The sequence below is a fragment of the Anoplophora glabripennis genome, unplaced genomic scaffold (genome assembly GCF_000390285.2).
Source record: "Anoplophora glabripennis isolate ALB-LARVAE unplaced genomic scaffold, Agla_2.0 scaffold1088, whole genome shotgun sequence".
Lineage (NCBI taxonomy): Eukaryota > Metazoa > Arthropoda > Insecta > Coleoptera > Cerambycidae > Anoplophora > Anoplophora glabripennis.
The window spans coordinates 34,884-58,759 of record NW_019417179.1 but is presented as its reverse complement, the minus strand read 5'-3'; the positions used below and the strand labels follow the sequence as shown (position 1 = coordinate 58,759).

The window sequence follows — 23,876 nt, the reverse complement described above, 5'->3', positions numbered from 1 at the left end:
ATGGCAATCGACCAATTTAACACATAAAAACTGGTCTGTAATTTTTGAATGGTTTTAGATGAAAAAAAATGGTATTTGGAAAAAGTGTTTCTATTCAATAGATCTTCCAATTTCTGAAATAAAAATGGTATGCTTCTGACAAAAAAATTTTTGAAGCGTCGCGACGCCCAGCGTCGCTTAATTATAACTTTCATATCCATCGCAATTTCAAGCATCAATCAGCCCAAATAAAATACTTTTTACAGAACTCAATTTGCTGCAGCCGTTTACGAGAAAAACTCATTTCCCATGATAAAAGAATCACCCTGTACACACTGACAGTATTCATTTTGGGGTACTTGCAAAACACAATGACTTTCAAATCCCTTAAAAATTTTTGTCTGCGGCGCTAAGCGGGGGACTGCCGCCCCCCACACCCCCCTAAGCCCTTATGATGTACGTCCTCTTTGCCACTGCCACACGTCTATGTCTAGACGGTGCAAGATGTCCACTAGTTCCAACTTTCTGCTCCGCAACCCGTCAAGGTTCCAGGACGAAATTCTCAGCGAGGAATCAAACAATTTTTGCTAGCTGGACGCAGAAGTCCTGAAGACGATTAGTTGCGTCAATCAGGGCCGCTACGCTCGTTTGGGGGGATGTTGGGTTTTTATTGGGTGAGGTGTTGTTTTGTTGTCGTGTCTGTTTAGGTGGGTTTCGTTGCTGTGTCTTTTTAGCCATATCAGCGTAAGATAGTCCAATGGCAAGAATTGTTTTATCTTCTGTGGTAGTAGTATACGTTTTTGTGTGTTCTGTGGGTGTGGCTATTCTTCCCGAGCACGCGCATCAGGAATAACACGGCTAATGTTAGACAGACGACGTGCGAAACGGCTTGCCACCCGCACCCGCCTCCCCCGACACAGACATGACTTAAACGTACTTAACAGACGGGTGAAGGCGGCTCTGGATGAACTGGCCCAGGATAACTGGGCTAGGCACCTGGAGTCGCTGGATCCACAAGACAACAGCCTCTGGAAAACGCAGAGGGCCCTGCGACAGACCGCTCGCCGTAAAATTCCTCCAATCCACGGTAGTGTGGGGGTGGTTTACACGAACCAGGAAAAGGCCGAGGCTTTCGCCGATAGCCTGGAACTGCAGTGTAGACTGCCTCAGCTGCCCGACGAAGACGAGGAATTCGAGATAGTGGCTGAGCGCGCGGCCCGACGCGTCGACAGAGAGCCAGACAATGACATAATCCCCCCCGCAACACCTGACGAACTAAGACTGACAATACGCAGACTTAAAAACAGAAAAGCCCCCGGACCCGACAATATACATAACACGACACTTAAACGACTACCACACAAGGGCCTCATGGCCCTACTAAACATAACAAACGCGACACTCAGACTAAGACACTTCCCTACCCGCTGGAAAACAGCAAACATAATCCTTATCCCAAAACCCAACAAAGATCACACCATCCCATCCAACTACCGGCCCATTAGCCTGCTCCCGGCTATGAGCAAAGTGGTAGAAAAAATTATCCTAACCCGTCTAAGAACCCACTCCCAAGAACTGCAAGTCATTCCAGACGAGCAGTTCGCCTTCCGACCCAATCACTCCACTGAACTCCAAATCCTTCGCCTTACCGAGCACATCACGGCGGCCTTCAACAGGGGACAGTACACTGGTGCTGTCTTCCTGGACGTCGCAAAGGCCTTCGATACGGTTTGGCATGAAGGCCTACTGATGAAAATGCTCACCAACCAATATCCCATATCCTTTACCAAACTCATAAAATCCTACCTACACCACCGAAAATTCCGCATCCAAATCCAAGATTCCCTTTCCACCACCCGTCCCATGGAGGCCGGTGTCCCCCAGGGCACCGTCCTGTCCCCACACCTATACACCATTTACAACTCCGACATCCCACATCCCCCCAACACCAACATATACTTATACGCCGACGACCTGACAATCACATCCCAATCCGTAGATCCTAGATATTCCGTCTCCCTCCTCCAAAACTCCTTAGACCAACTTGAAACCTGGTGCAACAGGTGGAAAGTCAAAATTAATCCCAACAAAAGTTCGGCTATCCTTTTTACCAAACGAAAAATCCCACAAAACCTCGACAGACTGACACTATCCCAGGAACCCATCTCCTGGAATCGACAAACACGATACCTGGGCGTGACGATGGACCAGCGTCTCACGTGGAAACCGCACATCGTGGAGACGGTGGCGCGAGCGAAGACCACCAGGGCTAGGCTCTATCCCTTACTCAAAGGTGGAAACACCCTCAGTTTAAGGAATAAGCGAACGCTTATCAAGGTGGTACTTCAACCGCAGCTAACCTACGCCTCCACGGCGTGGGGTCACGCGGCAAAAAGCCACTTAAAGTCATTACAGGCTGTGGAAAACATAGCCCTCCGCACGGCCACCGACGCGCCCTGGTACGTAAGAAACACTGACATATTACGAGACTTACAATACACAAACGCTACACAGACAATAAGACAAAACGCGGAGAAACGATTTGACGTAGCCGCTAGACATGACAATCCCCTCCTCAGGCAAGCCGTTGACTACGTACCCGACGTGACCGACAAACACAAAAGACCTAGACACCAACTTTTTGACCCTGGGTGACCACCCCAATGACCCCCCCCCTGCCCGCTAACCTTTTCTGTTTCAGAGACAGCCAGGATCAAGAAACGAAGACAACGACACACACACACACACACACATACACACCCCCCATACCCTCCTTAACCCTCCCCTCCCGCGCTAGCCTAAGGGCCACCTTAGCAAAGCGCATCCCAGGCTGCATAGCCGCACTACCCTACCCAACCATACCACACATAAACATGACACTACCCCCGGGGTTTACACAGACGAGCCGGCGAAGCAAGAAGAGCGCCAGAAGAAAGGGCCCTAGCCGGCGGGGCCCAGCCAGGACAAAAGGAGGTCCCACAAAGCGCCTACACCGGCCGCATTTGCGGTCGGGGTAGACGACGGATGGGGCCCACCTACGAAGGCTGTCCAGGCCTACACGAGATGAGGCAGGATAAAGAGGGATAATCCCCCTCGATCCCAAATCATTGAGGCCAATTTCTAGCCATAGAATAATGGCGCGCGCTAATGTAAAATTTTGACGTCACACTAAAAGAGTTTATGGTGACCTAAAAAAAGCTCTCGCAATCAGCGACTTCTCGGTATTTGAATACGTTTTGATTTGATTCTAAAAAAATATATGACAAACATATTAGATCTTTTTTTTTCTGGAGAGCCGCAATCGCCGAATCCACTGGTAAAAACGAAACTGTGCCATTATTTCATGGCTAGAAATTGGCCTCAATGATTTGGGGTCGAGGGGGATTATCCCTCTTTATCCTGCCTCATCTCGTGTTGGCCTGGACAGCCTTCGTAGGTGGGCCCCATCCGTCGTCTACCCCGACCGCAAATGCGGCCGGTGTAGGCGCTTTGTGGGNTATGGCTAGAAATTGGCCTCAATGATTTGGGATCGAGGGGGATTATCCCTCTTTATCCTGCCTCATCTCGTGTTGGCCTGGACAGCCTTCGTAGGTGGGCCCCATCCGTCGTCTACCCCGACCGCAAATGGGGCCGGTGTAGGCGCTTTGTCAGACCTCCTTTTGTCCTGGCTGGGCCCCGCCGGCTAGGGCCCTTTCTTCAATTTTTTTCTGGAGAGGGCACCGAACTTTCCAGGGTGGGCCGTACACACCCCAGCCCCCCCCCTCCTAGCTACGCGCTACGCCCATGCAGCATGCATACGACTTACATCGTACATCCACAAATTACGGAATACTTTTCCGTAATCTGTGCCATAGAAAATATAGTACTAACTATATTTTCTATGATGTGTGCTTCAGTGTTGCTAATTGGCGGATAAAAGTCCGATTTTCGGACTTTTTTTTATACGGCGGATCTTTTTCGGATCCTAATATATTTCGGATCTTTTCGGATATTTCGGTGATTTCATTTCAACAAAAAGAAAACAAACCGAAACCAACCAAACCAATGCACAACCGGCCCAACCAAATAAAAAAAGAAATGGTGACGTGAGTTGGCGTCCACAGTTTGATTTAATAGACCGTGGTTGGCGGGTACGAATTTCATTGTGTTAGCTACACTGTTTACACCACAGACCATCGTTCGTTAATGACCGTTTTGTACTTCTGTGGTTCAGTGCTGGTGTCAACCTCATCGTCCTTTATTTTTAATTTTAATTATTATTAGATAGTAGAATAATGGTGATATATTGTGTTGTCCTCTACCTAATCTATGGTGTTGTCTGTTATGATTTAAAAATGGATTTGTGGCTTGCGACTTCCAAGGTAATACAATACAATAATAATAAAACAGCCCGATTGTACGGCGTTAACGATATGTTGGCGCGAAATATAAAGAGAATACAATGTTTATTATATTCACAAATCAATACAAAACCCATCACATTTTTAATGTTAATTTTATTTATAGTCTAAACTGCCTTTGATGCAACCAGCTGATGAACAACCTGGCTGCAGTAAAAACTTGGAAAATGGAAATCTTATCCCTGATATCATTGTAAGTGTCATCAAATTCAAATATGTATATTGGAAAATCGTGTCAGTCAATAAATTCAAAATGTATTATACGATTTTTGTATCTGCTTTAGGTTAGAGTCTCTACAGATAAAATACTTAAGGCTCATGGTCAGCCATCGAAATATAAGAAGAAAAAGTTAACGAAATTTGTCTCTTCATGGTTAAATATGCCCAAATTTAGTGGTTGGCTGGCAAAATCAGAAAAAAGAGATGATGCAAATAATGAATATGTTTTTTGCAAAGTATGCAATAGTGAAATTATTGCACACAAAAGTATTTTGCTAAAACATCAAGCAACGGAAAAACATAAGACTAACTGGCAAAAAGTGTCTACCAGCACAAAAATAACAGATTATGGCATAGAAAACAAACACGATGAAAAGGCTGTGAAGAATGCGGAATTAAAATTATGTGCTCTGTTAGCTAGTTATAACCTACCATTTTTATTGATGGATACACTGCCTTCTCTCTTGAAAAAAATTTTTCCCGATTCGAAAATAGCTCAAAAGTTAAATATTAAAAGATTCAAATCTACCAATATTATGTGTGAAAGTCTGGGTAAATCTTTTTTAGATAATTTGTATGATGCATTAAGGAAGCCAGGTGTTTTTTTCTCAATTATATTAGACGAAACAACTGATATATCTATTAAAAAACAGTGTGCGTTCTCTGTAATATACTTTGACACAGATCGGAATGTAATTAAGAATTCCTTTTTTGATCTATTTGAAACCAAAGGCTCTACAGCAGTTGAATTATATGATGCATTAAGAAATAATTTAATTTCTAAAGCTATTCCCTTGACCAATTTAGTAGGGTTTTCTTCTGATACCACGAATGTTATGGTGGGGGAACATAGCTCACTCTTTTCAAATTTAAAAAAAGATTTTCCCCATATAGTCTGTGTAAAGTGCTCTTGCCACATGGCACATTTAGCAGCATCAAAAGCATGCCTAAAGCTTCCTAAACATGTAGAAGATTTACTCCGAAATATTGGGAGCCATTTTAACAGAAGCTCTTTACGCAGGAAAAAATTTGAAGAATTTCAAATATTTTTCCATGTTAAAATTCATAAAATTTTATCCCCCTCCATAACAAGGTGGCTTTCAATAAAATCATGTGTGGATAGGGTGCTTGAACAATATCAACCACTAATTGCATATTTTAGAGAATCACTATTTGAAGATCCATCATACATTACAGAGAGTATGTTAGAAGCTTTGAGTAACTCATTTACTATAATTTACTTAGAATTTATGTCATATGTTTTAGGGCTCATGACAGATTTTAATTTACTCTTTCAATCAGAAAAATCCTTACTTTATAAAGTAAAACCGGAAACAGAAAACTTGTTAAGAAATTTGTGTGCAAATTTTATTGATATTTCAGTAATAAGAAAAACCTCTGATATTTTTAAATTAAGCCATATTAATCCCACCAACTTTTTACCACTGGAAAAAATTTATTTAGGAATTTTAGCATCAGAAAGCTTAAAAGAATTAAAAAAAAATCCCCATATTCCACAAGAAGATTTTGAGACATTTTTTAGAAGTATTTTAGCCTTCTATGTAGAATTAGTATCAAATATTAAAGAAAGGTTTCAATTCAGTGATCCCATTTATGAAATTTTAAAGGTAGTAGATCCTAATGAAGCACAATCGTTTAATATTAAATCGGTAAACAACGTTTTAGAAAGATTCCCTATTTTAAAAGATTATGTGGATTCTCAGGAATTGGACAATGAGTGGCGAAGACATGCTCTTTTAAATTTAGACGATTTGCAAATGTCAATGAATGAACCGGATATATATTGGGGTAAAATATTTAATTTAAAAAATGCTGCTAACGCACCGCTTTTTCCAAATTTAAAAAAGATGTTTTCGCTACTCCTTGTGCTTCCTTTTTCGAATGCTAAAGTTGAGCGTATTTTTAGCGACGTTTTCAATATAAAAACGGATAAAAGAAATCTTTTAAATACAGATACAGTACGAGCTATTTTGGCAACAAAAGAAGGTATTGAGGGTTGTGGGGGATGTGTCAATTTCACACCATCAGAAAAAATGCTACAAAGTAAAATCTGGAAAAAAAAGGATTCAGTGGGTAGTTAAATTATTACTAATGTGTACTGTGTCTTCATGTATTCATTTAGTAATCCTCCAATTTTTTATTGAGATTTGTAGATTTTTTATTTTGTCTTTCTCGTTTGTTTTGTAAACAAAGTTCCTAATTCTTTAGTTCCTTATGTAAACCATAAAAATGTTACTTTGGGATAAAAATGTTGAGTTGTTTTCTATTTATATAGCTTTAATATTTCTGAATTCGCAGAATTATTATTGAAAATATGTATTTTATATTTTCAGTTATTTTTTGTTAAGGTAGTTTAAAAAATATGTTAATCATATTATTATTGCCAAAGACATTACAAAGTATTTTTGTTTTCTATAATAATAAACTTTTTGTTAGTATGAGTTAGTCTTATTAAATACCTTTAATGCTACATGCCAATATATAGAAATATGCAGCATGTGCTTTTTCTATTCAGTCTGTAAACCTCTATAAATGTGTAAAAGTTTATGTTATATGTTTTTATTTTATAATATTTAACGTATATGGAAGCAATTTTTGAGGAAAATTTTGTGAGTGAACTTTTACATGTAATTCGAAGATGTCAACACTGAGATTGCATGCAGAAAAACAATGCACATTTTTATGTGTTGAGATTTAGCAGACTAGTTGCCATATTACTGTTCATATTTAAATTTACCGCCTAATTTAAGTTGGTAATGTAGTTGTCAAACAAAATGGTTTAATTATAGTTATTTATTAGTCTATTTTTGTAAAAATACAATGCTTTATTTAATTTCATATCAGTGGGCGGATAATGTTGGATAAAATCGGACTTTTTTCTGAACGTAGCGGATATTTGGCATTGACGCGTCCAACAACACTGGTGTGCTTACACCGCGAAAAAATAACACCAACAAAACGATCAAAACATTGTAGGTTAGGTGAAGAGTAAATTGTGAATTGTTTTAGAAAGAAATTTGTAAATATGTCTAACAAGAGGAAACCTGATAGTCAAGTACCCGCAGAAGAGAGTGATCAACTTATAATAATGCCTTTGTTGGTTTACGCCAAATAAATTACATTTTCCGTTTAATAATGTATTGTAATTTTAGAGGTGCAGGCCAAGAAGTAGGGAGATCATGTATTATGATAGAATTCAAAGGAAAGAAAATTATGGTATGTTAAAAGTTATTTAAATTATTGAAAAAAATATATATTTACTTTTTTTTTTAGCTTGACTGTGGTATTCATCCTGGATTATCTGGTATGGATGCACTACCTTTTGTAGATTTAATCGAGGCTGATGAAATTGATCTACTTCTGATTTCACAGTAAGTTATAGTTAAGGAAGTATTCAAATGAAAAATCGAGTACTGTCTGGTTTTTAAAAGTACTCGTTCTCGCATACTTGCTGAAAGTACACGAATACTTTTAGTTCTAGATACTCGCTAGGCTACCTAGCAAATATCATGTGAGATGTGTTATCGAGTGCAGGAAATATTCTAATTAATTTAAATTAACTATTGCTTTTGATTGATTTTTAATTATTGTATGTAATAACTTGTAAACAGAAAGAATTTCAAAGATTCTATATATCTAGACCCATATTATGATATTAAAAATATTCATTGGAAACAAAAAACATATTTAAATAATAAAAATTTTTAAAACTATTAAAAAATATAAAATTTAAATAATTCTACACAAAACTATATAATAAAATTGTAAATCTCGCACCTCACTGCGACTACAACTTGCATACAACTTACGTGGTCCGTCCGGCACTCGATTCTCATTTCTTGGANGGGGCCCACCTACGAAGGCTGTCCAGGCCTACACGAGATGAGGCAGGATAAAGAGGGATAATCCCCCTCGATCCCAAATCATTGAGGCCAATTTCTAGCCATGGAATAATGGCGCATACGACTTACATCGTACATCCACAAATTACGGAATAGTTTTCCGAAAATATAGCACTAACTATATTTTCTATGATCTCTGCTTACTCCGCGAAAAAATAACACCAACAAAGCGATCAAAATATTGTAGGTTAGGTGAAGAGTAAATTGTGCATTGTTTTAGAAAGAAATTTGTAAATATGTCTAACAAGAGGAAACCTGATAGTCAAGTACCCGCANTGCGACTACAACTTGCATACAACTTACGTGGTCCGTCCGGCACTCGATTCTCATTTCTTGGATAATCATTTGATTCTTGAAAGTATTTGAGAACAAGTACTCAATTCTCAAAAATACTGGATTGTGCCCATTACTACTAAATCATGAAATTGAAATAATTTTTACTTTGAAGGTATTGAGCCAATTCAAACAAATACAGCAAGACCCCGTTTAACGCTGTTTCGTTTAGCGCTATTTCGGTTTAGCGCTCTTTTATTTCAACCCGGGAATTCCGCGAAATTGCTCGCAGCACTACGGGGATTCCCCAAAATTGTGCGCAGCGCTAGGTTTCCAAATATGTACATAACCTATCCGAAACAGTGTAGTTGTGTTTCTTGTTTGGTGTGGTGCTGTACGGACGCATTTTCATCAGTTGAAACATTTGTTGACATTATTGTAAGTATAAATTTATATAATACTATATACTATAACGATTAATACAGTGACAAATATTATGATCTTTAGTTTTTATCATGGGTGATGATGAAAAACAAGACAGATACAGAACAAGAAGAAAAACAATTTGTTGAAAATGATCCAAATTTTGACAAAAGTTCAAAAGCAAGATGGGGTGTTATAGATGCTTTATCCCCTTATCAACAACTTCTAACAGAACGCAAAAGGAAAACGCAAACTACATTAGATGTCTTCTTGACAAAAAGGCAGAAAATTGGAAACACAGAATAGACTGAATAATCTGACTGACTTAGAATTTTATTTGTTTTTATAAGTAATATTCGTTTATATTGTTTTTATTTTTGTAAGAAATAAATGTTTGGTTTTATTTTTATTAAAAAAAAACATAATTATTAAATTTAATACCTAACCAATTTTCTATCCATCTTCCCCTAACCTCATTATTTACATGTTAAGATAGCCTCGTTTAGCGCTGTTTCGCATTACGCTCTACTTTGATGGAACGTATCCTACGTGTTAAGCGGGGTCTTACTGTATATATATTTTTAATTTTAAATCATTAAAAGAAACTGAAATACATAAATCCTTAAATGCAAATTTTAAAATTTTCAGCAATTTTCTCAAATAACAAATATTGTATCACTTAACTCCAATATTTCTTAAGTATTATTAATGGTGTTATCTTTTTTAGTTTTCATTTAGATCATTGTGGAGCATTGCCTTGGTTTTTACAAAAAACTAGTTTTAAAGGAAGATGCTTCATGACACATGCCACAAAAGCAATTTATAGATGGTTACTTTCAGATTACATTAAAGTTAGGTAGAAAATTGAATAATAATAATTGTCGAGCAATTTTGTAAAAAGTTAATTTCAGCAATATTGCTACAGAACAAATGTTATATACTGAGGCAGATTTAGAAGCAAGCATGGATAAAATAGAAACAATAAACTTCCATGAAGAAAAAGATGTATTTGGTATCAAATTTTGGGCTTATAATGCAGGACATGTCTTGGGGGCTGCAATGTTTATGATTGAAATTGCTGGAGTCAAAGTAAGTATTAAATTTTGTAATATTAAGAACAATCCAACAATAAATAAAAATACAATTCCGCAATAATGTGTAAGCTTCATTCTGAAAATACACTATCTTTTTACATATATTTTTATTATAGATCTTATATACTGGGGATTTTTCTCGTCAAGAAGATCGACATTTAATGGCGGCAGAAATCCCAACTGTCCATCCAGATGTTTTAATAACGGTAAAAATAATTATTACTAACAACATTAAATTAAATATTTGATTTATTTAAGGAATCAACATATGGAACTCACATTCATGAAAAAAGAGAAGATCGAGAAAGTCGGTTCACAAATTTAGTACATGATATTGTAAATCGAGGTGGAAGATGTTTGATACCAGTTTTTGCCCTTGGTAGAGCTCAAGAGTTATTATTAATTTTAGGTAAACTAATTATGTTTTACCTGTACTTGTTTTTAAAACAATCATTTCTAGATGAATACTGGAGTCAACATCCTGAACTGCACGATATTCCGATATATTACGCATCATCTTTGGCAAAAAAATGTATGGCAGTGTATCAGACTTACATAAATGCAATGAATGATAAAATTAGGCGACAAATAGCGATTAATAATCCGTTTGTTTTCAAACATATTTCAAATTTAAAGGTAAGAATACAGAGTAGGCCATTTTAATCGATCCACGCAAATATCTCCAACAGTGTAGGTTCTCTATATAAAAGTTTTAGGATTTGATAGTGGAAAACTGTTACTGACCTTAAATTTGACCGTGAGGTCACCAGTCAAGGTGAGAACCCCTATTTTTGACCTCGAAATTGAAAAGGGGAAAATTTTACGTTTAGATTGTGTCTTTTTTCATGGGTCAAAATGACCTCATAAGGTCATTCTGGGGACATCAGATTTGTCTATTTTGCAATAGATACGATGAATAACCAATATGGCTTCTGTAAAATAAAACAATTTTGACACTTTGAGCACTGCCCCACTATGAGCTTAAAAGAAAGAGAAATAAAAATAACATTTAAATTTAATTCTGTTGTCAAACATGAAATTTCTTAAAAGTAGTGACTAACATACATGAATAAAAAATATGTACCTATATACTTTAGAAAAAAAACTGATTCTTGCATCTCAAGAACAGTGAAAGATATAGAAAAATGATGTCTTGTGTAGAAACCAAATGTCATTAAAATCTCTTTATAACCTACAGTTTATTCCACAAGAAAAAAGGCGAAATTTTTTCAAAAGTTGTCATGATATTTATTCCAGTTTTTATACATGAAAATTTACGTAAAACACAAAGACGCAGTTGATTAATAGACAGTATAATCCTCACCAGTATTGAAAATGGCCTGGCACCTTGGGGCATGCTTTCAACGAGATTTTCATCATAACTTGTAGGACGATCACGCCAAATCTTTCGAATTGAAAGCTGCTTCAGATCGTAAACAGGCTTTCCTGCAAGCTGGGCTTTCATAATGGCCTATACGTTTTCAATAGGTTTACATTGAGAGATTGGGGGGGCCAATCCATGGTGACAATGCCATTTTCCTCCTTCCAGCCGCGACAAAGGCGGATCCGATGCTTCAGGTCATTGTTCTCTTGTCCTCATTTTATTTATCGGGTGCAAACATCTTGACTAACTTCAAAAGGCCACTTTTATAAAATCTGAGAATTTTCATCGAATCCAAATTTTGCTTAAAGAACTCCAACTACACAAATCCGCTCTCTGAGAAGCATCTCTGGACGTTCACTTTTACAGGGTGTTTGACGTATGTTGAATGAAATCGGTACTACTTGCTAATCAGGCATGCTTCAGCCAAACCCACACCCAGAAAGTTGCTTTTTCTGAGAAAACCACCTTCGACCACTCGCGATATTTGTTTTCGCTCGCCAACTCAGTAATTTCTGCTTGTGAGTTGTGCTAAGCAGGGGTTTCAAGCTAGTAGAGCGATATAATAATTTTGCTTAGTGCAAACGTCGCCTGATCGAGATTAGGCTAACATGAATTGCTAATTGGTAAGTTTGATCTTGGCTTGCCGCAGATGCAGAGTGGGATGATTCCTAAACAACAGCACACTTCCTTTCTTCTGTTTGCTGGACGTCGCTCAAGAAGATCATTAACATTTTTTTAATTGTGTTACTTCACCCAGTTCTCAATTAACTTCTTTGAATATTTAATTTGGCAGTAGCAGCATAGGACAATTGAGGTCAAAACGTTTCGCGTATGCGGAACTCATTTTGAGAAACGATCGTTCTCTTGAACATTTCAAGTTTCGAGTGACACTGAAATGAATTAATAATGACATTGTAACCCAGTGGAACAGACTGTACTGGGCAAGATTAAAAAAAAACTTGTTTTCTAGTTTTCATTATACTTCAAGAACTAATTGAAATATATCTGATATGATGTCAAGAAAATTTTTAGTAAAATATTTAAAAACTTTTTATAATTTAAGCCATCTCTAATATGTAAACACAAATTCCCAATATTTTTCCGTTATTTCTAATCCAGTGTAAATAAAAATTTGCTTTTAGTAAAGCTAAATGAAATATATTTAAATAATAACTAGTTTGCCCCAAAAAAAATTATATATTTTATTAATACAAAAATTTATACAGTAAAAACAATCTTGATAATTGTGATGACTAATTATTTTATTTCGTGTTGTCTACCAATTTCAAATACATCAATTTCAGGTTTCACTTTGTCATATAAATGTGGAAAAGAACCCTCAGCATTGTATTTTTTTCTAACTTTCTCATATAGGGTTAAATCGAACATTTCTTCAAATTCCTTTCTAGTCATGAATACGTCTGCATATAAGAAAGAAAAACCACCTACATCTCTGGTAAATTTTTCCATAGCTCGCATAGCTGTAACGGAGTTGTATTTTTCTTTTCTTTTAACAAACCCAGGTACACCATATATTCCCAAATCATTATACATTGCATAATTTGTACCTTCTACCAGATACTCTTTTGGAGGTGATCGTATTTGACCTGAATTTGGACCATGGTCATAAATTCTGCATGGATACACTAGAAGTGGATAAGCATCAAATAATTTTTCTGATGTTGTTATTTGTTCCTCTAATTTTCTTATGGGCAAAACTATATCTTGGAAAACTTGTTTAGTAAATGTAAATGCTCTTATACCGGGAGTGGTAGTGAATTTAAGAAATGCTGGTTTTGGGGGGAGAAGCCAACCAAATAATAATCGAAAGAATGGATTATTTCCAAATGGAATCATTGACTCCACCACCCAAAATATTGAGCGGTTGTGTCTCAACAAATATTCTTGTAAGGGTATGAGCTCAGTATGTTTTCCTTTCCTTAGAAATGACTCAGTGTATTTATAAAACCATGGTTTGTACCATCGGGTAAGATAATTTATGGGTAATGAGGGTTCAAAGTCTGCATAGTTTCCAGTCATTATTACAGCTTCTTCATGACTAAATATTGTAGCTTCTACATAGTCGGCTAATGGGTAATCTACTCCTAGGTCACCAGACAATAGTCTTATCATGTCACAATAACTATTTTGTTGTTTCACAGGAACATAAGTCATTTTTATGAAAGGTTTCACTTTAACAACCTTCAAAGTTAATGCAACAAGAAAACTGAGACTGCCATGTGACCATGGTAAGGCTCTAAAGAGATCATCATTCTCCTCTCTTGAAGCTTTAACGAAACTTCCATCACCTAGAATAACCTCATAAGATACTATATTTTCATGATATAACCCAACTTTGTGGGAATGTGTTGTCATGCCAGTGCCCATAGCCAATCCTCCTAGAGTAGCATCAGCTATCTCTAAAGTTACAGCTAAAGTATAACCCTTTGGTATCAGGAATTTTGTGATGTCTCCGACAGTAACCATGGGTTCTACTCTAACAGTTAATTTTTCTTCATTTAATTCTAATATGTCAAATAAATCTACATTTATTTGGTGACATTGATCCTTTCTAAAGAAAGTTGTGGACAAACTCAACCAGTTTGGACGAGAAGTACATAGTAACTTCCTGTCTGCTTTTGGCGACTTGTTCCATAATTGCACTTGCTTCTGTATTTTGCCAACTCGTGTATCATGAAGCTGAGGACTACTGAATAAGGTTCTATAAAGTTTTGTTCTTATAGTTAAAAATAAATCAAAAAGGAAGCTAGCAGGTAAACAGAATAATAAAATCACTAATCCTCGATTATTTTCTAAAATATGTATGATTGTATTTTTCCAAGATGTTGTCATCTGGAATAAATAAACACTTTTTAGTATCATAAATGTAAAAATTATATGAAATTATAAAAAAATGTAATATGTTTAATTGTACCAAAATCTATTCTAATTAATTTTTTCACTATTTTGTTATTAGCAAATTAGCTCCTTTGACAATAAACAAGTTTTATGAACCATCCCATATATCGAAGTCTAACATTTCATTCGGACTAGGGATTAGATAGAAGATTGAATAACGTACAGAAGAAAATTTTCTTTTAAAACTTACTTGAATTTAACGAAAATATTAATATTTTCTGAGCATATAAAAACAGAAAGTAAAAGAACAGAGTAACTTACGATCCTTCCAGTTCAATTTCTAACCTATATTTTTATATTTGACAAAACTATTGATATCCTATTTAATAGAACTCGTCATTTATTTGAATATTATAGAATTAAAAGGTAGTTTTTTGCCAACATTTAAATAATTAACTCTTTATTACTTATCAATATCATTTCAAGTTATCTTTAATTTAATTGACCTTGAAAGTCGATTAAATTCACTCCTGTTACAAGGCGGACAAAATACAATATTTAATTTATCGAATTCCACTTAATCCGGCTTTATCTAAATTTAACAATTTGTATAACAGATAACTAAGTTATTGTCTACATCATTTGATAAAATCTGTCTTATACAGCGTGTAAAATTATTGATCGACCTTAAACGCGGAATCTCACACATTCATAAATAAAAGTCCTTATAAACGGTTTATACAGGGTGTTTATTAAGTACTTGTACAAACTTTAAAGGGTGAATCTTTGACTAATTTAAGATAGAAAGTACATATGAACATCCGCAATGGCTTGGTTCTTGAGATACAGGGCGTCCAAAATAAAATTATTTTAAGTATATTTTTGTTTTTCGAATTTTTATTTTTTTCTAATTTTCTCTAATTAGGTGATAGTAATTTATAAAGTGATAGTGTAACATAGCACATGTTTTTCACTTACTTTTCAAAAACTGTCAATGATTCAAAACTTACAAAATCCCAACGCAGGTTTAACTTTAACCCGTTTTTCTACAAAACGGCTGCTTTCAGTGACAAATAATACTGAGAGTACTTTTTGTACGCCAAATTGAATGGTATATTTAGTCAAAAATGACATACAGTGTGACACAAAAAAGTTATGGTTATTTAAATCCAGGTACAACAATGTATGTGGCGCCCTTTAACATTAAACAAAAAACTGAGTAAATATTTGAGTTTCTCATGATTAATACTCCCAGTTTTCCGAATTTCGTCGAATTGGGATGTTATTGAACAAAAATATCAAAATACCAAACCAAACAAAAAATTTTTTCTGGTCATTCTATATCTCAAGAGCATATAAAATGCGTTCATATCAACTTTTTATCTTAAAATTAATTAAGTTTTTCAAGTATTTAAAGTTTGTACAAGTACTTAATAAACACCCTTTATTATTACATTGAAATTTGGTATGAAACTTTGTTTTGTTGTCCAAAAGGATACACATACAGATACCGAGCGCCCTCGCCCTGTATAAGATGGATGTTTCCATAGCTTTCGGTAGTATCATTGTTGCGAAAAAGATGTACCAAATAAAGATTGCTCTAAATCAATTTCTGTATGTTTTAAAATTATTTTCAATTATACAAAGTATCTTATTTCTTCTTGGCCTACCTAATTTCATTTTTTCAAATTCAGCACTTTCGTAATTTAAAGCCTGCTATAATAAATAGATATTGAGTGTCAGTCATACCGTTGGTTGTTTAAGTTATACTTGAAAGGTATTACATTTACAAAAATAAATTAGATCAAATTTGTTTCAAATAAATCAAGTGATCTATAACAGGTGACCATATTGGCACATATTACATGTACATATAACTTTCCCCATATTTAAGGAAAAAAATTTAAATTAATCTTTCCCCATTCGAATGGCCACAAATCCATTGGGAGGGGGAGAGAGATTTTTTTTTGACATGAAAGACCCATCCTTAATTTTAACAAGGAATCCTTAATTATTTTGCACTTATTTATATCATGTACAATGGACATAACATTTTAAGAAGTATACTAAGAAGATATTATTTTGTTTTTAGATTAATTAATTTATTATTCATTTGACACGGGTGCCATTATGTCTGCATAAATAAAACTTAAATTGGATATTTCAGCTAAAAGATATTTTATTTATTATTATAATTATCTATATTTAGGGAATTGATCACTTTGAAGACATAGGTCCATGTGTAGTAATGGCATCACCAGGTATGATGCAAAGCGGTCTCTCTCGTGAGCTGTTTGAATCATGGTGTACAGATGCCAAAAATGGAGTGATCATTGCAGGTAAATAAATATGAAAACAACAATAAAGCAAACACATTAATGAACTTAATAAAATAATCCACCAAACTTTAATGACGGATTCTATACCATAAAACAAAAGAATTCTGATAAATTAATAACAGTTCTTAATTCAAAATCGGTACACATCCTGTGTACCGATTGGACTTGATTGCCATAAGGTTTGTGGAGTAAACAGCAGTACTAATTTGATAAGAAAATTTAGATCGCCCTGTATATTGAAGTTCAACGACTGACTTCAATTTCCATATTGATATCAAACAAAATAATTTTTTGAGTTTTTTTTCATATGTCATAGTTTCATGGCACTTAGAATATGTCATTAAAGTTTGACAGTACATTTCGTTAACACCCTATATAAAACAAATAAAATAATGATAATTTAAAATGCGGAATAAAATAACAGTTCTTTGTAAAATAGGTGTTTATGCAACTAGTGCAAAAGTATGTGTTGTTAACTATCTTATCTATCTGTATAAAATAATGGCTGTGTTCCGCAAACTATTAGAGTAGCTCTGTCTAATAATTCGCTGAACATGTTTTAAAAGATCAATCAGTTCAGATGTCCCCTCTCACCTATTTAAATATTTGTTTTGTTCGAGTTATTTTCAAATCCAAACCTAAAAGTCCGCACTCCTTTTGTTGCTGAATGATCGTGACCGCAGTAGTTACATTTTAAAACATGCCCAATATTTTCAGTCATTTTGACCTGTTCAAACATTGTTAACATTTCTTTTACAGGTTATTGTGTGGAAGGAACGTTGGCAAAAACTATTTTGTCTGAACCTGAAGAAATAACGACTATGGTAGGACAGAAATTACCTCTAAAAATGTCTGTAGATTATATTTCATTTTCAGCTCATACGGACTACCAACAAACAAGCGAATTTATACGTATTTTAAAGCCGCCCCATGTGGTAAGTAATTTTCATGATAGAACATTCGTGATTTATTTCTATTCTTTTGTTCATCAAATTTAATAAAAACAATTATTAGTTCGTTGATATTTATTTTTAGGTCGCTCGAAAACATTTTAGGTACACTACTTTGAAAGTTAAAATAATTATGACCTTTAGAAATTAAAATATCGATTTGAAATTTTCAGAATTGTGATTTTTTTCAACCTAGAAAATGATAAAATAACGAGAAAAATAAATTCTATTTTTGACGATTTTGGAAATTTTTAAATATCTTGAGCGACCTCTAAAAAAATTTTTTTTGAGCTGACTTTTTGAGGAGGCTCTTAAAACATGATAAACTAACATATTTTCACAAGACACGAACAAAATATTCCTTCACAAGACACGAAAAAAAAAATATTCGTTTTTTTTTTGGGCCACCCTAGTGCATATGTACATATTTAATAAAAAATGTATATTAATTATTGGAAATTCAAGGTTTTAGTTCATGGAGAACAAAATGAAATGAATCGTTTAAAAGCAGCTTTACAACGTGAATATGAGGACGACCCAAACACAACCATTCATTTACACAATCCGAGAAATACGCATGCAGTAGAATTATATTTCAGGGGAGAAAAAACAGCTAAAGTAATGGGAAATCTAGCTATAGATGAACCTAAGCCGGGAAGAACTTTGTCAGGAATTTTAGTTAAAAGAAATTTCAATTATCATATACTATCTGCAGATGATTTGTCAAGTAAGATTCTATTTACTTATATACTTTTTCAGCGTACCCAGAATTGAAAAAAGTTTTTTATACCAAGGAATCAGATACTAATTCACAAAATTGTCAAAAAATTATCCACAATTTGTCATTTAAATATTCTGCGTAAAGTAGATTTAAATTTCTTTTTTGATGGAAAATTGGTAGCACTGTTGTCCATTCTGACGCGAAGTTTGAGTGTGATCTGTCAAATAATTTGTTTACAGCTGTTAATTTTGTTAGTCCACCTAAAGTGTGTTCCCCGATTTTGACTATGGACAATGTTATTGAACCTACGTAAAATTTTGTATTACCAACAGGATTTCCTGTGCTGAATCATAAAAAATGTTGGGAAAAACGTATGGTAATTTAGTTTTATAGAAAACTGAAGCATACGAATGGTACAAAGCATTCGAAGATGGTCGAGAAGTGGTTGATGATTTGCAACATTTTGGCAATCTTCAAGTGAAGGAAACGTCGATAAAGTGAAGGAAATGGTGCTTATAAACCATCATTACAGTTTGAGCGAGCTGGCATATGAACTAAACCTATCTCTCAAATCAGTTCGCTCCATTTTAGTTGAAGTTTTATGTATGAAACGCGTCGCAGCACAGCTGGTTCCAAAAAAACAGAATTTTCGCAAAAAGAGCATCGTAAACATGTTGCTGACGACATGCTTGAACGAGCTAATTCAGATTCTACATTTATGCAGCACGAAAAATTAAAGTCATATTGACTGTTTTCCTTTTAACTATCCTGGTGTTGTCCACACAGAATTCCTTCCAGATGGAGAAACAGTCAATAAAGAATATTATTTGGGCATTATGAAGCATTTGAGAGAGAGTATCTGCTGCAAAAGACTAGATTTATGGAAGGACAATTATTGGATTTTGCACCACAATAATGCACCATCACACGTAGTGATAATTGTGAAGAAGTTTTTGACCAAAAACTCAATGAATGTTATCGAACAGTTGCTAATTTTTTCCTCTTTCCCAAACTCAAATTACCAGTTCACAGAACACGTTTCGAGTTATTCGAAGCCATAAAACAAAAATTGCTGAAGAAGAAGTCCATCCTGGAATATGCGTTTAAATGTACTTTGCCACTGGGCTATCCATTGGAAAAAGTGTATTGGTTCAAATAAAGCCTATTTTGAAGCAGACAAAATAAATTTTGATGATTAATTAAATATGTATATGTATTGTGTTCTATTGACAAATTCCGGATACTTCTTTGACAGAATGTACAAAACAAAATAAATCACATAATTTAAAAATAATCAACTGGGTGCTCTGATTTTCTAAGTGGAAAATGTCATAGAAAAAGTTTATTTTTAGAATATACAGATCTCAGTATGAGCCAGATAATGCAGAGGCAGAGTATACATTATTCTGGTAATATGGGCGCCCTGCGTTATCTTATATCACAAGTAGCTGGTTTGCTTGAATCTATAGATACTGACAAAAAAATGAGAGCTTTCAATGCCATCGACATTACACTTGACCATAAAATAGTTACATTGGAGGTAATTTTTTTTATTTTCATCATATACGGAAGTCATTTATAACTACAGTAAAATTTACTTGTAACTTACTTATTAGTAATTAAAATCAGTATGTTTAATGAAAATACTAGGACGCCTATTTTTACAGCCATACCATGCGGATCTCAGTTATTGTAAGACAAGTCGGTCAAATTAGGACAAAATTGTGGAATTTAGCAACGAATAACATGTTGAACAGAAATTTAACGTATCTCTTTTTGGTTCGAAGTTATTGATAATAACTGAAAAATGTTTATTCAATTTCTAACAGATTTGCTTTCTGAATTGTTAGATGGCGTTGTACCGCAATATTCATTCTAATTTAAAAGTTCACTATAAACATTATAATAGATAAAATTCAATTGTATGAATTCTATTCAAAAATTTTGCCATTTACACGTATTAACAGCCTCTACTATCCAAAACAATTTCGTTCCCCAGGGAGCATTCTATTCTCTCACCGTCAAGAATCGAGCTCCTGGCCAAACTTACCTTAGTCCAAAAGTTGATAGTAATGGAGTTACAGGGTGACAAAATCAAAATTTTATTAAATTTTTTTAAATAATTTTTGAAGTAATTGATGTACATATTTAAACGAAGTTTGGTATCTCTTGGTTTTTAGACATGAAAAATTCACATTTTTCCGTGATTCTGGCTTTGTCACAGAGGACTTATCCCCTTTCTGCCTCTGTCTAAAAAATACATCGTAATCTATTTCGAGAAGTTCCAATTAACCACAAAGAACAAAAAAAAATTTGATAATTAAATTTATTTTATACTTTATATTTATATGGAATTTCGCCACTGGAAATGACCCTATTAAGGGTTAATAATAAAACTGCATTGCTTTGAAATTTGTCTAGCTGTTTATGTATAGGGAACCATTCAATTAAATATAAACAATGTTTGAAAGATTTTTATAGGTAACATATTTTCAATGCATACGAGCTTAATAAAACAAAACATCAAATTTTTATGGATTTAGAAGAGGTAGATAGAATATAAGGAATTCGAGTAAGANCTTTTGACCAATATCGTGCATCTGCCATAGTCTATAAAAAAAATACAAAAACGCTTACAAATATGCGAATCCTAGGTAGCTATGTTTATATTAAAAAATTAAAAAAAGTACTTATCGCCTTTTAAGAGTAAACTCCACAAGACCGCGTGAAAATCGAAGTAAACTTTACCCTACGTGAAATTTCCGCATGAAAACAACTGGCGAAGTAATGCAGGATTTGACACGTCTAAGAACCGCGCGATTATATACATTTACACTAACAAGCTTTCGCGTGTGATTGGAACGGGGCGCTCCAGTCGCTCACGATTGAACGTAAGTGTAAATGTACCTAATAACTGAAAAATGTTTATTCAATTTCTAACAGATTTGCTTTCTGAATTGTTAGATGGCGTTGTACCGCAATATTCATTCTAATTTAAAAGTTCACTATAAACATTATAATAGATAAAATTCAATTGTATGAATTCTATTCAAAAATTTTGCCATTTACACGTATTAACAGCCTCTACTATCCAAAACAATTTCGTTCCCCAGGGAGCATTCTATTCTCTCACCGTCAAGAATCGAGCTCCTGGCCAAACTTACCTTAGTCCAAAAGTTGATAGTAATGGAGTTACAGGGTGACAAAATCAAAATTTTATTAAATTTTTTTAAATAATTTTTGAAGTAATTGATGTACATATTTAAACGAAGTTTGGTATCTCTTGGTTTTTAGACATGAAAAATTCACATTTTTCCGTGATTCTGGCTTTGTCACAGAGGACTTATCCCCTTTCTGCCTCTGTCTAAAAAATACATCGTAATCTATTTCGAGAAGTTCCAATTAACCACAAAGAACAAAAAAAAATTTGATAATTAAATTTATTTTATACTTTATATTTATATGGAATTTCGCCACTGGAAATGACCCTATTAAGGGTTAATAATAAAACTGCATTGCTTTGAAATTTGTCTAGCTGTTTATGTATAGGGAACCATTCAATTAAATATAAACAATGTTTGAAAGATTTTTATAGGTAACATATTTTCAATGCATACGAGCTTAATAAAACAAAACATCAAATTTTTATGGATTTAGAAGAGGTAGATAGAATATAAGGAATTCGAGTAAGAACGCAAGATGTAAAATAGGATTAAAATAGCCCCAAGTCACTTCCCTTCATTTTAAAATTACATATTGGAATAAATTTAATGCTAAGAAAGATGGCTTTAACTAATTTTCATGAAAATATCAAAATTTAAAGAACTAAAACTGCAATTTTTGCATTAATGCAAAATGCAATTGATATATTTGAGCTCGCTCTCTTTTATTCATTTGAAAATTCTATTTTTAGTTTTCATATGGTGTGGCACAGATTTAAACTAGATCTAATAATGGATAGCTTTTAACCTAATATGTTTATAAGCATGCGTGTTATTATGCAAGTTTTACTGTTTTTATAATTCTCGTTTTTTAATAAAACAGCAAATTATTTAGACGAAATATATTTTTAACATAATTTTTGTAGTGGGTTGCTAATCCCGTAAATGATATGTATGCTGACGCAATAGTGGCTGCTATCCTACAGGCAGATTTACTGGAGGTTCCAATAAAGAACATGTCAACATCGGTTAAAGTCGATAGAATGCATTTTAAGGTTAATAGAGCAATTCGACATAAAATTAAAATTTAATACATACATCTATTATTTTAGGAATGTCTTATTGAAATGTTGCAAGACATGTTTGGAGAAGATTCTGTTCCGAAAATATTCAAAGGAGAAAAGCTTTATGTAACAGTAAATGACAAACGTGCTGATATAGATTTATCAAACTTGGTAAGTAATTTTAATCGTCTGATATGAGTGATATATTTTATTTGCTTAACTTTTTTTCTTAGGAAGTAAAATGTCCATCTGATGAAACATTTCAACAAATAGTACACACTGCCGTTACAAAGTTGTACCAGTCTCTAGCACCACCTCAGATTGACATGTGATATTTTTAATTATAAAGTACACAATATTGATTAAAGTTAGTTGTTTTTATATGTAAGTTGTCTTTGATTTACTTAAGCCGATCCTGCTTTATACTGAAGTTGCACCACCTGATAATAAAATTAATAGCCAACTATTTGATGTAATTTTTTTAGTGAATTTGTTTATATGGGAATATTAACTCATTTATTGTAAATCAAGTGCTGTGTTTATTGGATATTCATATATTATTCAAATTTCCGATGTTTAAATAAAGTCAGGAAACAGGACAGTTGAACATTTTTGATCAAATATATGATAATGGACATTTAATAAGTATTTTTACATCAAACAAAAATATGGGCATAACTAGATTGAAAAAAGTGTTTGAATTTTTGCCAATATTAAAATTTTAAAGAATAAATTATGTACTCTTAAAAATGTATTACCTTGGTTATAAACATTGTAAGTGAACTTCCTTGATTCCTCTAGATGGTATTTGTCTGCCTACTATTTTATTATTAAATTATTTTTATTCCACTTCCAGTTTCTTTTATGATGTATCCTGTATATTTTCATGTAGGATAGGATAGGCTGGCTTGAATATGTTATTTTTGATCTCCAGTAGTATTTTTACAGACAACATAGCAATTTTGTCTGGTATTTATAAACATAGTTTATGCCAATCTGGATAATCCTCAAATTTTCATGGAATTTTTTAAATTCCATTAAATATTTGTTCATATCGCCAAAGTTGCCCCTAAGCAGCGCGGGTACG

General features: G+C 34.1%; 2 protein-coding genes and 1 pseudogene across 2 annotated transcripts; 2 read left to right on the top strand and 1 right to left on the bottom strand.

Moving 5' to 3' along the window:
* The first annotated feature begins 4,214 nt into the window (after window positions 1-4,214).
* On the top strand, window positions 4,215-6,912 carry LOC111692190. The gene is made up of 3 exons (XM_023456012.1): window positions 4,215-4,340; window positions 4,486-4,572; window positions 4,664-6,912. The coding sequence occupies exons 1-3, from the start codon at window positions 4,254-4,256 to the stop codon at window positions 6,698-6,700; spliced, it is 2,211 nt and encodes a 736-aa protein (XP_023311780.1). The 5' UTR covers window positions 4,215-4,253; the 3' UTR covers window positions 6,701-6,912.
* Window positions 6,913-7,394: 482 nt separating this feature from the next.
* Window positions 7,395-23,177, top strand: LOC108914006 (cleavage and polyadenylation specificity factor 73). Its single transcript, XM_018719698.2, has 15 exons — window positions 7,395-7,715; window positions 7,772-7,835; window positions 7,893-7,990; window positions 9,945-10,073; window positions 10,129-10,306; window positions 10,428-10,517; window positions 10,570-10,720; window positions 10,772-10,947; window positions 16,764-16,893; window positions 17,653-17,828; window positions 18,309-18,570; window positions 19,917-20,104; window positions 22,652-22,780; window positions 22,838-22,960; window positions 23,023-23,177. The coding sequence occupies exons 1-15, from the start codon at window positions 7,645-7,647 to the stop codon at window positions 23,119-23,121; spliced, it is 2,064 nt and encodes a 687-aa protein (XP_018575214.1). The 5' UTR covers window positions 7,395-7,644; the 3' UTR covers window positions 23,122-23,177.
* On the bottom strand, window positions 12,879-15,069 carry LOC108914007 (annotated as a pseudogene).
* Window positions 23,178-23,876: the final 699 nt, after the last annotated feature.